This window comes from Ranitomeya imitator, chromosome 1 (assembly GCF_032444005.1).
Source record: "Ranitomeya imitator isolate aRanImi1 chromosome 1, aRanImi1.pri, whole genome shotgun sequence".
Classification (NCBI taxonomy): domain Eukaryota; kingdom Metazoa; phylum Chordata; class Amphibia; order Anura; family Dendrobatidae; genus Ranitomeya; species Ranitomeya imitator.
In genome coordinates this window covers 834,119,637-834,136,138 of record NC_091282.1, presented here as the reverse complement: position 1 = coordinate 834,136,138, position 16,502 = coordinate 834,119,637, and the positions used below count along the sequence as shown (strand labels likewise).

The 16,502-nt window shown below is 44.6% G+C and overlaps 1 protein-coding gene across 4 annotated transcripts in view; it reads left to right on the top strand.

Annotated features, from left to right (window-relative positions):
• Positions 1-7,485: 7,485 nt before the first annotated feature.
• LOC138650175 (disintegrin and metalloproteinase domain-containing protein 10-like) overlaps positions 7,486-16,502 on the top strand; it is a 196,252-nt gene continuing 187,235 nt past the window's right edge. For 3 of the 4 annotated variants that reach the window (XM_069740618.1, XM_069740619.1, XM_069740617.1), the window contains exon 1: positions 7,486-7,601. In XM_069740618.1, the coding sequence (XP_069596719.1) occupies positions 7,544-7,601 (58 nt within the window). In that variant the 5' untranslated portion in view covers positions 7,486-7,543. The remainder of the gene's footprint in view (positions 7,602-16,502) is intronic. The other variant, XM_069740621.1, reaches the window with a different exon arrangement.

The following is a 16,502-nucleotide window of genomic DNA, read 5'->3' as shown; positions in this document are numbered from 1 at the left end:
ACCCTAAACCCTAATATGCGTAACCCTAATATGTGTTACCCTAACCCTAATATGCCTAACCCAAACCCTAAAAAATTATTTTAAAAAAATTATTAGAAAAAAAATTATGTAAAAAAAAAGTTTTTTTTGTCACTGATGGGGCAGCACTTCAACTGTAGTCTCTCTCTCTTCTCTCCCAGAACAACTACAAGGAGAGAAGAGAGAGGTACAGGCCAAGTGCTGCCATGCTTATCAAACATTAGGGGTTTTGATCACTGTGATAGGACATATTATAGTAATCAAAACCCAGAAGCCAATGAGAAAATTCTCACTGGTTGCCGGGTGTCCACTGGCAGATCTTGGCGGGTGCACTGCGCATGCGCCCGCCATTTTCTTCCAGCCGAAAAGAAGAAGGGGGCTGTGGGCCGGGGACCGGGGGACAGCGTCTGTGGGGACATAGGTACCGTGGGGGCTCGGGGGACAGTATTTCTCTCCCCTCTGATGTGCGATCACATCAGAGGAGAGAGAAAATGCAAAACAAACTTTAAAAAAAAAAAATATATATATATATATATATATATATATATATGTTATATGGGGCGATCGCAACATCGGGGGTCTATAAAGACCCCCGGGTTTGCGATCGCCCCTGGGGTCGCCCCTGGGGTGGGTAAAATCCGACCCCAATCAACTCCCAAATCCTGCGGAAGATAGATTTTGGCGGGCGCATCTGCACATGCGCCCGGCATTTTCTTAATGCCAGAGGAGACAAAGGAGGGCCCGGGACCGGGGGACAGCTTTTTCGGTACATAAGGTACCATGGGGAGCTCGGGGGACCCTATTTCTCCCCTCTCTAATGTGCGATCACATCAGAGGGGAGAGAAAATAAATGCAAAACCGGATTTTTTTTCCGACCGCCGATAAACGGTTAATTACCAGCGATCGCAAAAGCGGGGTCGGTAAAAACCGACCTGGCAGCCGAGACCCCAGAGAAAATCGGACTCTGGGGGGCGCTATTCACATTTTCCACAGCGCCAATAATTAACGGCGCTGTGGTTTAAGTACCCTTAATGACCGCCGTTAAAAGATGTATCGGCGGTCGTTAAGGGGTTAAATAAAAATACGATTTTCTATCTTATTGATGGTGCTTTTGTTCTCTGTGTTTTTTTTTCTTTTGCCTAACAACAAGCCACCAATGGTCAGACAGAACGTACTAATCAAAAATTCAAGCAATATCTTCAGTGTTATGTGATCATCAGTCTGACTGGGTGGAACCTCTGCTGTTAGCTGAATTTGCTATTAATGATCAGTATCAAGAATCCATTAAAACTAGTCAATTTTTTGTAATCATGGATTGCATGCTCATTTTAGTTCCCTTTCAACCACTGTGATTAATATTCCAGAGGTTGAAAAATCTGTGGATAAATTAAAGGCTATTTGGTCTGAAGTCAGAGAGAAACTGAAGAAGTCGCAGGCTGGTCTGACCTCAGCTGCTAATAAGAGACATTCTAGAGGCTCGAGCTTTGGAATTGGGGACAAGGTATGGTTTCCCATAAAAAAAATATCAAGTTTAATGTTCCTTCTGCTGAGCTGGGTCCCAGATTTATTGGTACTTATGAGATAATCGAGGTCATTAACTCTCCAGCTTTTCATCTGAAACTTCCTCCATCTTTTAAGCTACCCGATGTGTTCCATACTTTCCTCCTCAAGCCATATTGTTCCTTGTGACACGGTACAGGATCATGGGGCAGGATGGAGACAGATGGGGCAGGAAGGAGACACATGGTGCAGGATCATGGTGCAGGATGGAGACAAGGGGCAGGATGGAGACAGATGATGCAGGATCATGAGGCTGGATGGAGACAGATGGGGCAGGATGGAGACACATGGTGCAGGATCATGGGACAGGATGGAGAAACATGGTGCAGGGTCAAGGGGCAGAATGGAGACAGATAGGACAGGAACATGAGACAGGATGGAGACACATGGTGCAGCATCATGGGACAGGATGGAGATATAGTGCAGGATGCAGACACGTGCAGGATCATGGGCAGGATGGAGAAAAATAGGGAGGTATGGAGACAGATGGGACTGGATGGAGATAGATGGGGCAGGATGGAGACACATGGTGCAAGATCATGGGGCAGGATAGAGACAGATGGGGCAGGATGTAGAAACATGGTACAGGATCATGGGGCAGGATGAATACGATGGTGACAGATGGGGCAGGATCATGGCACAGATGAGGAAGGATCATGGGGCAAGATCATGGCACAGATGAGGAAGGATCATGGGGCAGGATGGGACATCACATGGGGAGAATGGATACTCATGAAGGCAGGATGGGAGAACATATGGATGGAGCCAGGAATTAGACACAATGTGGCCAGTATAGGGTATATTATTACCCTAAGGGCTAATTAAGGGATATTATTACTGCAGTCATGTATTTTATTTTTTGAGGATACTGTTTTCAATGGGAGGGGGATCCTGATACTGTACAGAGCGACACTATGTCTCCTTTTTTTCTTCATCTGGTGTACTGTAGAAGTTGGGAAAAATTAAGTAATGTGCTCTGCAAGCTGTGCTCTAGATAACTGTGTTATTTCCTGCAGGGGCGAGTTCTGGCTGGAAGAAGTGATGGTGGTTTGTGCTGGATGATGATGAAAAGCTAAGATGAAGGACTTCACCTAGAGACTGGTGAGTCAGTGTGTTACCTGCACACTGACACTATACACTGTATGCTTTTTACAGAGGTCCTGTGGTGTACAATGTCACCAGTGATCACTGTATTACCTGAACACAGACACTGTATACAGAGCTGCTGTGTATAATGTCACTGGTGATCTGTTATGAACCGGTGACGAAGCCGCCCGGTGTGGTGGCGATACACGTTGGGTCTCCTTGTAGCCCACATTAGGACTCTTTTTCCAGGCGCTATAGGCTTGGGCATTATGTGCCCTGGGTAATATGCTATCTCTACAGCTTATACCATCTTGGTGCTATTTTTCTGTATAGTGGCATGTTAGATTGTTGGTCACATGCTATTGAGGCACTATGCTGATACTTTTGCTGCTTGACATTTATGTACCGTCTTGTACACACCTGTCGTTTCTATATGCTAGGCAGGTTTGTGTATGTGTGTCCCTTATCTAGCACTTGTAGTGCAGGGATTTGTATGTCAATGTGGGCTTTTTAGTTTGCTATTTTGCATTCACACTATCAGTGGTCTGCTTCCATTTGTAGTACCCAGGGGAGTGCCTAGGTAGCTTGGCCTATTTCTTTCATTCTATGATCAATTTAGTTCTAGGTTATTACATTATGTGTATATGGCTCGAGTCCTATGTGGGGTACGGCCGTATTAGGGGCTGTTGTGTATAGCATTTGTATGCTTTTTAAGTGTTTTTATATGTCTATGTGTTTGTTACCCTTGTTTGTATATATATTTCAATAAAGCTGTGTATATATTTTTTGCCATATCCTTGTTGTGGTGATCCCCTTTCTTAGGACCTTGTCTGTTTCTCTTTTTGTGTATGGTCACTGGTGATCTGTTATGAACCGGTGGTTTAGGAGCAACATGGACGAGCTCTGAAGGAGGTGGTACCTGTACTGACCGCAGTCCCTAAGCTCAACACAACACTAGAAGTAGCCGTGGGATGCTCCTGTCACTCCCTAGGCACCTTGTCACAGCCTGAGAACTAACTACCCCTAAAGATAGAAACAGGAAAACTATCTTGCCTCAGAGAAAATCCCCAAAGGATAGATAGCCCCCCACAAGTAATGACTGTGAGTGGAGAGGCAAAAGACATACACAGAATGAAACCAGGATGTAGCACAGGAGGCCAGTCTAGCTAGATAGATAGGACAGGATAGAATACTGTGCGGTCAGTATTAAAAACTACAAAAATCCACACAGAGTTTACAAAAATCTCCACACCTGACTAAAGGTATGGAGGGTAAATCTGCTTCCCAGAGCTTCCAGCTTAACTGAATTAATCCATACTGACAAGCTGGACAAAACATAGAAAGCACAGAACGAATAAGTCCACAACCTGTGGACAGAAAAGAGCAAGCAAGGACTTAACTTTGCTGAACTGGTCAGGATATCAGGGAAATCCAAAAGAGATGTGAATCCAACCAGGAACCATAGACAAGTGGCACTGGCTGAAGGAAAGAGCCAGGCATAAATAGCCGAGCAGAAAGACAATCAGTGGAAGCAGCTGCAGACTGCTAAATCCAAGGAGCAGCCATACCACAACTCACAAACCACCGGAGGGAGCCCAAGAGCGGAATTCACAACAGTGATCACTGTATTACCTGTACGCAAACACTGCATACCAAGTACAGATCTCCTGTGTATAATGGCACTTATGGTGATATTAGTATTTTTTTTTTTTATTAATGATCAGTATTGTAGTATTTGGTCACTATGTAGGGTAATATATGTGGTTGGGCGATGGTGCAGGGGTATTTATTCCTTGTATGTGTTATTATAGGTCACTACTATGTTGTGGTAATATGTTGTCTGGGCATGGAGCAGTGGTATTTATTCCTTTTATTTGCTATTATTCAGTCACTGTTGTGGTAATATGCTGTCTGGTAATGGTGTGGCGGTATTTATTCCTTTTATGTGGTATTATTCAGTCACCGAGGTGGTAATATATGATCTTGTGGCGTTATTTGTTCCTTGCTTGGTATTGTTGTGGTATTATTGGTCATTTTAAACATTGAAAAATAGATAAAAATATACCTAAATTGTATTGGATATTTTGACAAGTGATTAATGTGACAGAGTAGAGTACGGCTATGTACAAATCTTTTGTACAAAACAAAATCTGCTGGCTATGTATGTGATCTGGTGCTGGGAACTGATAAAGAGTGATTGGTGAGGACATTGTATAGAAATTGAGTTTTTCCAAGAGAGAGCGGTGAGACTATGGACAGTTTGAAGGGAGAGGGTGGGGCTGGGTTGGAACCTGAGTGGAGTCTCAAGGGGGCCCCAAATATTTTGCCAGTATGGGGCTCTGAAATTCATGGTGGCAGCCTTGGGCTGCAGTTGCAATTAAATGTCTTAATATAGAACGCCGAATATGCAGGTGATGTAACTTCATGTGCTAATAAAGAGCAGTGATTCCTAGTCTATCATTGTCGGGACATCTACATCTTGCCATCACCATGACAAGGCCTTTCAGGCACTGTAGAGCCTTCTCCACCAACAACACGTGTGGCATTACCTGCTCCAAAACTGACTGCGGCCAGATATTTTTGGTCCTTGCCTGTGCTGTTTATCACTGACGCTAACAACCTCCTCATCTGATGACCTCAACTCCTCATCTCCTCTGTTTGATTTCAAGGTTTTGCTCAACACACAATCCTCATCATCTACATCATATCCATGATTCGGCTGACATATGCCTCTGTGTGTGCAATGGCCATATGCTTTGCAACATAGTATGGGACCATGAACTGTAGGTAGAACTGCGTTCAGCATGAAAGCACCTTCATCTGGCGACTGTTCTCAAGTGGCATATGTAAGCATCTACTATTAGACTATTAAGGCAATGTAGAGGACTGGAAAAAATATTTTAACACAATGCATACACTTTTAGTAGGAAAACACCTGTGTTTAGTGTTCCAAAATAGGGATCTCTCCCTTTATTTAAAAAAAAATGGCACTTCTAAAAGCATAAGGATCACACTTTCATTTACAAGCAGAAATATATATCGTGAATTCAGAATTTGGATTTAGTTAAAAAATCTGCAGTGATTTAATTTCACTGCTTCTTGCTGGCACTAAGTGAAAAAAACAGCGCACTATGTTCCAGAACACACCGAAATACTTCCGGAACATAGTGCGCGGGCACATGCGCAGTAATATTTTTCAGCTTTGCCCGCAGTAGGGCAAAGCATACTGCGCATGCGCCACCGAAGACTGCAGGCGCACGCGCCAAGTATGGCGCACGCATACTCTTATGCACTAAACTATTACGGAAAAAAGGGACGGACGGGGTGGAGAAATTATGAGGATACGCCACCCATATGACCGGTAACAACTCATTTTAATATCCCGCCAAACTGAGGTGACAGAGTCCCTTCAATTCATAGTTTTGATGCCTTCAGTGTGAATGTATAATTTTCATAGTCATGAAAATACAGAAAAATCTTTAAAGGAGAAGGTGTATCCAAACTTTTGGTCTGTACTGTACATCACGTATGATTAATTGGGACTGCTGTATGCATCACACAGCGTACACTGTGACTGCTGTATACATCACTTGGTATACATTGAGACTGCCGTATACCACATGTAGGATACACTGAGACTATTTTGTATTCATCACATACATTGTGATTGTTGTATATATCATTCACGTGCGCCTCTTAATGAATTTGGCGCATGGTTATATTGGAATCTTTTGCCCCTTCCCACAACCTTTTTGAAGCATCACCCTCTATCAGTGATGTGAATACATGTAATCCCTCCTCCGGTTTTCCTGGTGGTTGGCTGGATGGTTATTGTGGAGCTCTTTGTTCCCTCTCGCAATTTTTGTGAAGCATCTGTTATTTCCAATCTTTCCTGCCTGCATTCATTGGTGGCATGATGGTATAGCTCCTCCCACTTGAATTTGATTGGCCGCTTGACGGCATGAGTCATATGACTCTCATGTATAGACATGCCCGCTTACACTTATTGGCTTCATGATGGTGTAACTCCTCCTACTTAATTTTGATTGGTTGTGTGATGGTATAAGTCCTAAGACGCCTGTTCATAGACACAACCCCAGGAAGAAGCAACCGCGAAACGCGCGTTGGGGTCCGGAGGCATGGCCTGTCACTTGGCAGTGTATTTTTTCGTTGGATACGCTTAAAGGTTACATGTTGAGGAATGGATATTGTGCAGTCTTTGTGCATGTGGGTCTTTGAAGGGACAAGGTAATAGTATTTGGCTATGGGTGTTCTTGTGTATAGTTGAACTGCGCCCCTAGTACCTGCTTTGAAATTGTGGATATGGCTCCAACTTCCCACACCTGTCACACTGGTAACACGGAAAGTTTTTAGTTGCAAATATTGTATTATTATTGTCTAATTGAGAGTATGCAACATTCTATTGACTGTATATGTATACCTATATTATTAAAAGATCACAATCTTAGTGGATAGATTCTCTTATCCAGTAAGTTTGCGTCGTTCCACATTTTGCTGGCCTCTGCTGTTTGTTTTGGTTTGAGGCACCAATCTGTTTTATTGTTGTAATTTATTGATGTTAAATAAATAAATTCATTGTTTTAAATATTGTGCTTAGAAACACTTCTTGCTCCTATTGTGGGTAATTATAATAGGATCTATATGTTTGACTCTTGTTATGGAGTGAGGCCTATTCCCGTGTAGGGTTCATGGGCATGGGTAATGTGCTTATTAGAGAAATAACTTGTATGATATTTATGAGTTTCTTAAGAGATCATGCATGCCCATACATGTGCAGCTATGGGCTTGGCAATATACTTCCTTCTGACCTGGAGTAAAATACTCCGCAGCTGAGCACACGACACTGCAAGCTAACACAATGCTACCTAAACACTCCGCTGTACAATTTCTGATACCCATGAGCTTTTTTCTGCTAGGTAAGAATCTTTTTACTACTTTTCTTCTCTTAACCCGCTTTTCACTGTCAGTAAAGACTGGGAAGCCAGTAAGTAGGATGTGTATTGTTCCTCCATTACAACAAATGCCTTCTGCCTCCATTCAGTGCCAGGAGTAGCTTGTTTAGCCCTGGAAACAACACTGCCGTAGGCTGAAGACATTTCTAGAATTCTAAGCAACCTATAATTATAGCAGCAGCATGTTTTGGGATAGTTTGTAGGAGTGCTTATTTATATTAGTTTTACTGTATATCTTGAATACTATCAATTCTGTTAGGACCAGGAGGAAACTGTATGGGGTATGTAGCACTGAGTATTTTCTTCTTTAAAATATGTTGAAATACATACAAATTTAGACATAATTATGATTACATATTGCATTTCAGATATGCAGGAAACTATACAATATTGCCTTGATGTGCTCAAAGATGACCTGTCACCATGTAAAAAGTGACCCATTTTTGTTTTATTGCTGTTGCTCCCCATGTATGCCACTTTTTTCTTTTTTTTTAAATGCACCATATGAATCCAGATATATGTGCTTCTTTATTTAGTGCTAACATTTATGGTCTTTACTAAGGAGGCGGTATTCACAGGATTCTCTGGGGGCATGTCTATAGGCTGCTCTGTAGTGATGAGCAAATATACTCGTTACTCGAGATTTCCCGAGCACGCTCGGAGGTCCTCCGAGTATATTTGAGTGCTCCGAGCAGGACCGGCTCCAGGTTTTTGAGGGCCCCGGGCAAAAGAGTCTCAGTGGGCCCCCCCTTTAACACATACCACGATTCATGATCGCATATAAACACAGCCATATAGTATATAACACAGCCCACGTAGTATGTTGCGAATTCTGTGGCAGAGTTCACTCCTGTGGTCACAAGTGGTACTTCGGCTGATTCTCTCTGGGAGCTTCCGTTTGTGGAGGAAAGTGGTACTGCTGCTTCTGAGTTTCCTCCCTCAGGTGATCTGGTGAGGTCGTTAGCTGCTTCTCTACTTAACTCCACCTGATGCTTTGATCCATGCTTCCTGTCAATGTTCCAGTGTTGGACTTGTGTTTCTCTGGATCATTCCTGTGGCCTGCTGCTCTGCATAGCTAAGTGCTTCTTTGCTATTTGTTGCTATTTTTTCTGTCCAGCTTGTCTATTTGTTTTGCTGGAAGCTCTGGGACGCAAAGGGTGTACCTCCGTGCCGTTAGTTCGGTACGGAGGGTCTTTTTGCCCCCTTTGCGTGGTTTTCTTTAGGGTTTTGTGTAGACCGCAAAGTTATCTTTCCTATCCTCGTTCTGTCTAGAATATCGGGCCTCACTTTGCTGAATCTATTTCATCCCTACATTTGTCTTTTCATCTTACTCACAGTCATTATATGTGGGGGGCTGCCTTTTCCTTTGGGGTATTTCTCTGAGGCAAGGTAGGCTTATTTTTCTATCTTCAGGCTAGTTAGTTTCTCAGGCTGTGCCGAGTTGCATAGGAAGCGTTAGGCGCAATCCACAGCTGCCTCTAGTTGTGTTTGGAGAGGATCAGGAATTGCGGTCTACAGAGTTTCCACGTCTCAGAGCTCGTTCTATTATTTTGGATTATTGTCAGATCACTGTATGTGCTCTGATCGCTATGTACATTGTGTTACTGAATTGCCTATCATAACAGTACAGGAAGCCAAAAGTACTAATGATTCTCAATAGAGGGAAAAAAGAAGTTCTGAGACCATTTTTTTTCCTTTGCACTGTGATTTGTCTTTTTTCCCCTAGACATTTGGGTGGTTCAGGACACAGGTGTTACAATGGACATTAAAGGTCTGTCTTCATGTGTAGATCAGCTCACGGCAAGAGTTCAAGATATTCAAAATTTTGTGGTTCAGAATTCTTTGTTAGAACCGAGAATTCCTATTCCAGATTTGTTTTTTGGAGATAGAACTAAATTTCTGAGTTTCAAGAATAATTGAAAACTGTTTCTGGCTTTGAAACCTCGCTCCTCTGGTGACCCAGCGCAACAGGTAAGGATCGTCATTTCTTTTTTGCGTGGCGACCCTCAGGACTGGGCATTTTCTCTTGCGTCAGGAGATCCTGCATTGAGTGATATCGATGCGTTTTTCCTGGCGCTTGGATTGCTGTACGATGAGCCTAATTCAGTAGATCAGGCAGAAAAAAATTTGCTGGCTCTTTGTCAGGCTCAGGATGAGATAGAGCTATATTGCCAGAAATTTAGAAAATGGTCCGTGCTCACTCAATGGAATGAATCTGCGCTTGCAGCCATTTTCAGAAAGGGTCTCTCTGAAGCCATTAAGGATGTCATGGTGGGATTTCCTATGCCCGCTGGTTTGAATGAGTCTATGTCTTTGGCCATTCAGATCGGTCGACGCTTGCGTGAGCGTAAATCTGTGTACCATTTGGCGGTATTACCTGAGATTAAACCTGAGCCTATGCAGTGCGATAGGACTATGACCAGAGTTGAACGGCAAGAACACAGACGTCTGAATGGGCTGTGTTTCTACTGTGGTGATTCCACTCATGCTATCTCTGATTGTCCTAAGCGCACTAAGCGGTTCGCTAGGTCTGCCGCCATTGGTACTGTACAGTCAAAATTTCTTCTGTCCGTTACCTTGATATGCTCCTTGTCGTCGTATTCTGTCATGGCGTTTGTGGATTCAGGCGCTGCCCTGAATTTGATGGACTTGGATTATGCTAAACGTTGTGGGTTTTTATTGGAGCCCTTGCAGTGTCCTATTCCATTGAGAGGAATTGATGCTACACCTTTGGCCAAGAATAAGCCTCAATACTGGACCCAGCTGACCATGTGCATGGCTCCTGCACATCAGGAGGTTATTCGCTTTCTGGTGTTGCATAATCTGCATGATGTGGTCATGTTGGGGTTGCCATGGCTACAAGCCCATAATCCAGTATTGGATTGGAATTCCATGTTGGTGTCCAGCTGGGGTTGTCAGGGGGTACATGGTGATGTTCCATTTCTGTCAATTTCGTCATCCACCCCTTCTGAGGTTCCAGAGTTCTTGTCTGATTACCGGGATGTATTTGATGAGCCCAAGTCCGATGCCCTGCCTCTGCATAGGGATTGTGATTGTGCTATCAATTTGATTCCTGGTAGTAAATTCCCAAAAGGTCGACTGCTTAATTTATCCGTGCCTGAGCACACCGCTATGCGCAGTTATGTGAAGGAATCCCTGGAGAAGGGGCATATTCGCCCGTCATCGTCGCCATTAGGAGCAGGGTTCTTTTTTGTAGCCAAGAAGGATGGTTCGCTGAGACCGTATATAGACTACCGCCTTCTTAATAAGATCACTGTTAAATTTCAGTACCCCTTGCCATTGTTATCTGATTTGTTTGCTCGGATTAAGGGGGCTAGTTGGTTCACTAAGATAGATCTTCGTGGTGCGTATAATCTGGTGAGAATCAGGCAAGGCGATGAATGGAAAACTGCATTTAATACGCCCGAGGGTCATTTTGAGTATCTAGTGATGCCGTTCGGACTTGCCAATGCTCCATCAGTGTTTCAATCCTTTATGCATATCCGTGAGTACCTGGATAAATTCCTGATTGTGTACTTGGATGACATTTTGATCTTCTCGGATGATTGGGAGTCTCATGTGAAGCAGGTCAGAACGGTTTTTCAGGTCCTGCGTGCTAATTCTTTGTTTGTGAAGGGATCAAAGTGTCTCTTTGGTGTGCAGAAGGTTTCATTTTTGGGGTTCATCTTTTCCCCTTCTACTATCGAGATGGATCCGGTTAAGGTCCAAGCCATCCATGATTGGACTCAGCCGACATCTCTGAAAAGTCTGCAAAAGTTCCTGGGCTTTGCTAATTTTTATCGTCGCTTCATCTGCAATTTTTCTAGTGTTGCCAAACCATTGACCGATTTGACCAAGAAGGGTGCTGATTTGGTCAATTGGTCTTCTGCTGCTGTGGAAGCTTTTCAAGAGTTGAAGCGTCGTTTTTCTTCTGCCCCTGTGTTGTGTCAACCAGATGTTTCTCTTCCGTTCCAGGTCGAGGTTGATGCTTCTGAGATTGGAGCAGGGGCTGTTTTGTCACAGAGAGGTTCTGGTTGCTCAGTGATGAAACCATGCGCTTTCTTTTCCAGGAAGTTTTCGCCTGCTGAGCGAAATTATGATGTGGGCAACCGAGAGTTGCTGGCCATGAAGTGGGCATTCGAGGAGTGGCGTCATTGGCTTGAAGGAGCTAAGCATCGCGTGGTGGTATTGACTGATCATAAGAACTTGACTTATCTCGAGTCTGCCAAGCGCTTGAATCCTAGACAAGCTCGTTGGTCGTTGTTTTTTGCCCGTTTTGACTTTGTGATTTCGTACCTTCTGGGCTCTAAAAATGTGAAGGCGGATGCTCTGTCTAGGAGTTTTGTGCCCGACTCTCCGGGTTTGTCTGAGCCGGCGGGTATCCTCAAGGAAGGAGTAATTGTGTCTGCCATCTCCCCTGATTTGCGGCGGGTGCTGCAAAAATTTCAGGCTAATAAACCTGATCGTTGCCCAGCGGAGAAACTGTTTGTCCCTGATAGGTGGACGAATAGAGTTATCTCTGAACTTCATTGTTCGGTGTTGGCTGGTCATCCTGGAATCTTTGGTACCAGAGAGTTAGTGGCTAGATCCTTTTGGTGGCCCTCTCTGTCGCGGGATGTGCGTACTTTTGTGCAGTCCTGTGGGATTTGTGCTCGGGCTAAGCCCTGCTGTTCTCGTGCCAGTGGGTTGCTTTTGCCCTTGCCGGTCCCGAAGAGGCCTTGGACACATATCTCTATGGATTTTATTTCTGACCTTCCCGTTTCTCAAAAGATGTCAGTCATTTGGGTGGTCTGTGATCGCTTTTCTAAGATGGTCCATCTGGTACCCTTGTCTAAATTGCCTTCCTCCTCTGATTTGGTGCCTTTGTTCTTCCAGCATGTGGTTCGTTTGCATGGCATTCCAGAGAATATTGTTTCTGACAGAGGTTCCCAGTTTGTTTCGAGGTTTTGGCGAGCCTTTTGTGGTAGGATGGGCATTGACTTGTCTTTTTCCTCGGCTTTCCATCCTCAGACTAATGGCCAGACCGAACGAACCAATCAGACCTTGGAAACATATCTGAGATGCTTTGTTTCTGCTGATCAGGATGACTGGGTGTCCTTTTTGCCTTTGGCTGAGTTCGCCCTTAATAATCGGGCCAGCTCGGCTACCTTGGTTTCGCCGTTTTTCTGCAATTCTGGGTTCCATCCTCGTTTCTCTTCAGGACAGGTTGAGTCTTCGGACTGTCCTGGTGTGGATACTGTGGTGGACAGGTTGCAGCAGATTTGGACTCAGGTAGTGGACAATTTGACCTTGTCCCAGGAGAAGGCTCAACTTTTCGCTAATCGCAGACGCCGTGTGGGTCCCCGACTTCGTGTTGGGGATCTGGTTTGGTTATCTTCTCGTCATATTCCTATGAAGGTTTCCTCTCCTAAGTTTAAACCTCGTTTTATTGGTCCGTATAGGATTTCTGAGGTTCTTAATCCTGTGTCTTTTCGTCTGACCCTTCCAGATTCTTTTTCCATACATAACGTATTCCATAGGTCATTGTTGCGGAGATACGTGGCACCTATGGTCCCATCTGTTGAGCCTCCTGCCCCGGTTTTGGTGGAGGGGGAATTGGAGTATATTGTGGAGAAGATTTTGGATTCTCGTGTTTCAAGACGGAAACTCCAGTATCTGGTTAAATGGAAGGGTTATGCTCAGGAAGATAATTCCTGGGTTTTTGCCTCTGATGTCCATGCTCCCGATCTTGTTCGTGCCTTTCATGTGGCTCATCCTGGTCGGCCTGGGGGCTCTGGTGAGGGTTTGGTGACCCCTCCTCAAGGGGGAGGGGGGTACTGTTGTGAATTCTGTGGCAGAGTTCACTCCTGTGGTCACAAGTGGTACTTCGGCTGATTCTCTCTGGGAGCTTCCGTTTGTGGAGGAAAGTGGTACTGCTGCTTCTGAGTTTCCTCCCTCAGGTGATCTGGTGAGGTCGTTAGCTGCTTCTCTACTTAACTCCACCTGATGCTTTGATCCATGCTTCCTGTCAATGTTCCAGTGTTGGACTTGTGTTTCTCTGGATCATTCCTGTGGCCTGCTGCTCTGCATAGCTAAGTGCTTCTTTGCTATTTGTTGCTATTTTTTCTGTCCAGCTTGTCTATTTGTTTTGCTGGAAGCTCTGGGACGCAAAGGGTGTACCTCCGTGCCGTTAGTTCGGTACGGAGGGTCTTTTTGCCCCCTTTGCGTGGTTTTCTTTAGGGTTTTGTGTAGATCGCAAAGTTATCTTTCCTATCCTCGTTCTGTCTAGAATATCGGGCCTCACTTTGCTGAATCTATTTCATCCCTACGTTTGTCTTTTCATCTTACTCACAGTCATTATATGTGGGGGGCTGCCTTTTCCTTTGGGGTATTTCTCTGAGGCAAGGTAGGCTTATTTTTCTATCTTCAGGCTAGTTAGTTTCTCAGGCTGTGCCGAGTTGCATAGGGAGCGTTAGGCGCAATCCACAGCTGCCTCTAGTTGTGTTTGGAGAGGATCAGGAATTGCGGTCTACAGAGTTTCCACGTCTCAGAGCTCGTTCTATTATTTTGGATTATTGTCAGATCACTGTATGTGCTCTGATCGCTATGTACATTGTGTTACTGAATTGCCTATCATAACAGTAGTATATAGCACAGCCACGTAGCATATAACACAGCCATGCAGTATATAACAGCCCACGTAGCATATAACACAGCCACGTAGTATATAGCACAGCCCACGTAGCATATAACAGCCCATATAGTATATAGCACAGCCACATATTATATAACAGAGCCCACGTAGTATATAGAACAGTCATGTAGTATATAGCACAGCCCGCATAGCATATAACAGCCCATATAGTATATAGCACAGCCACATAGTATATAACACGGCCCACGTAGTTTATAGAACAGCCATGTAGTATATAGCACAGCCCACGTAGCATATAACAGCCCACATATTAAATATAACACGGCCCAGGTAGTATATAACACAGCCATGTACTATATAGAGCAGCCATGTAGTATATAGCACAGACATGTAGTATATAGCACAGACATGTAGTATACAGCACAGTCCCCTTCCCCCCAAGAATGGCCCCATAGTCCAGTACTCACTGTTAGTTGCAAAAAAAAACACTCCTCACCTCTCAACGTGCCCGCGCCGCACTGCTCCCTCCCTGCTCCGGTCTCGGTGGCTGCCACTGCACTGCCTGGCACACAGCGAGTGCGCAATGACGTCATTGCACACCCGCAGCGGCAGTGTCAGAGTGGGGAATGATGGGAGAGGGAGCGTCAGGTGACGATCTCTCCTCCATCATTTGCTTTGAACTTTACCGGCAGACGCCGGTAAAGTTCAAAGTGGCGGCGGGGGAGTTGGTGCTTGCGACAGGCGCCCCCCCTGCCTCACAGGGGCCTCATAGCAGCTGCGTGATGTACTGCTAGCTGTGGGCCCCTGAGGGAGCGGGGCCCTAGGCACTGGCAGCTGCCTGCCCCTAACGCCGGCCCTGAATGGGCCCCCCTGTCTCACCAGGGCCCCGGCACTTGCCCGGGTATGCCGGGTACTGAAGCTGGCCCTGGCTCCGAGATTTAGTTTTCCTTGCAGCAGCTGAATGATTTACATCTGTTAGCCAGCATAAGTACATGTGGGGATTCCCTAGCAACCAGGCAACCCCCACATGTACTTATGCTGGCTAACAGATGTAAATCATTCAGCTGCGGCGATGAAAACCCGAGTTCTCGAGTAACGAGTATATTCGCTCATCACTACTGCTCTGCATTACTAACCCCCACATAATGACCACATAAGTTTGCACTAAATTAAATGGTTCCACATGACTAGATCCACTCCCCCCCCCCCCAAAATACTTGGGGAATGAAGTAATTTCAAAAACTGTCCACTTTTGACCTGGGGAAAGGTCCTTTTTAAATGTTTTGTTCCATGAGTTTTATATTAATAGTATAAGTCATAAATATCATATTGTTGGAGGTCCAGCTTGTGGCACCCACAACTAGGTGTGTATTTATGGTAATTATATTGGGTACAGGATTTTCATTTTCTACTGGATCCTGGAGAGTGAGAACACCCAAAAAGGACCTTTTGACCCACGTGCAAAGACAAATTTATTAAAGGCCTGTAATAGTTGGGAACCTGACGGAGATTTTACATTGCTGCCCATGATTTTCAAGTTACGCCACTGCCCAAAACAAAAATCTGCACAACCCCTTACACATTAGGGGACCAGCCTGTCCTACCCAAATGATTACAATCATTAAAACGTAAATGGGAAAAGAACTCAGGGCACTGCATAATACGGAACTGTAACAAAAAAAAATGTAACACGTGTGAACAAACAGGGTGCTAGAGGTCAGGTACGGACTGGGGCTGAAATTCAGCCTTGGCATTTGAAATCACACAGGCCCATGTTGTCCCCATCACCAAGTATCAGATGGGATATATTAATAATAATACCCTGGCTAGAGGGAAAACAGGATTTACTACAAGACCAATATGTCTCATGATACCCGTGGCCTGCTGGGGTAAGTAAAGGAGTCAGCGACTTTGTGCTCCATCACAACTCTTAACAGTATGGGTGTCCTGACAACACAGATTTTGTTAACAATGCAGCAGCAAGGCAGCCCACAACCAGACAGGCCCTTCTGGCATTTGCCAGAATTGCCAAATGGCCAGTCCGGCCCTGCTAGAGGTAATATGCTCAACTATATGAATCACAACTCTGTTGCAACACCTTGGCATAATGGGGAAACAGCTGCAGCTCTTCCTATATAACCTGTCAGTCAGAGGATGCTAATAATTAATAAAAAAGAAAAAACTTCAATCAGGTTTGTAATTTTAATTTAATATATGGCCAACTTAAAGTA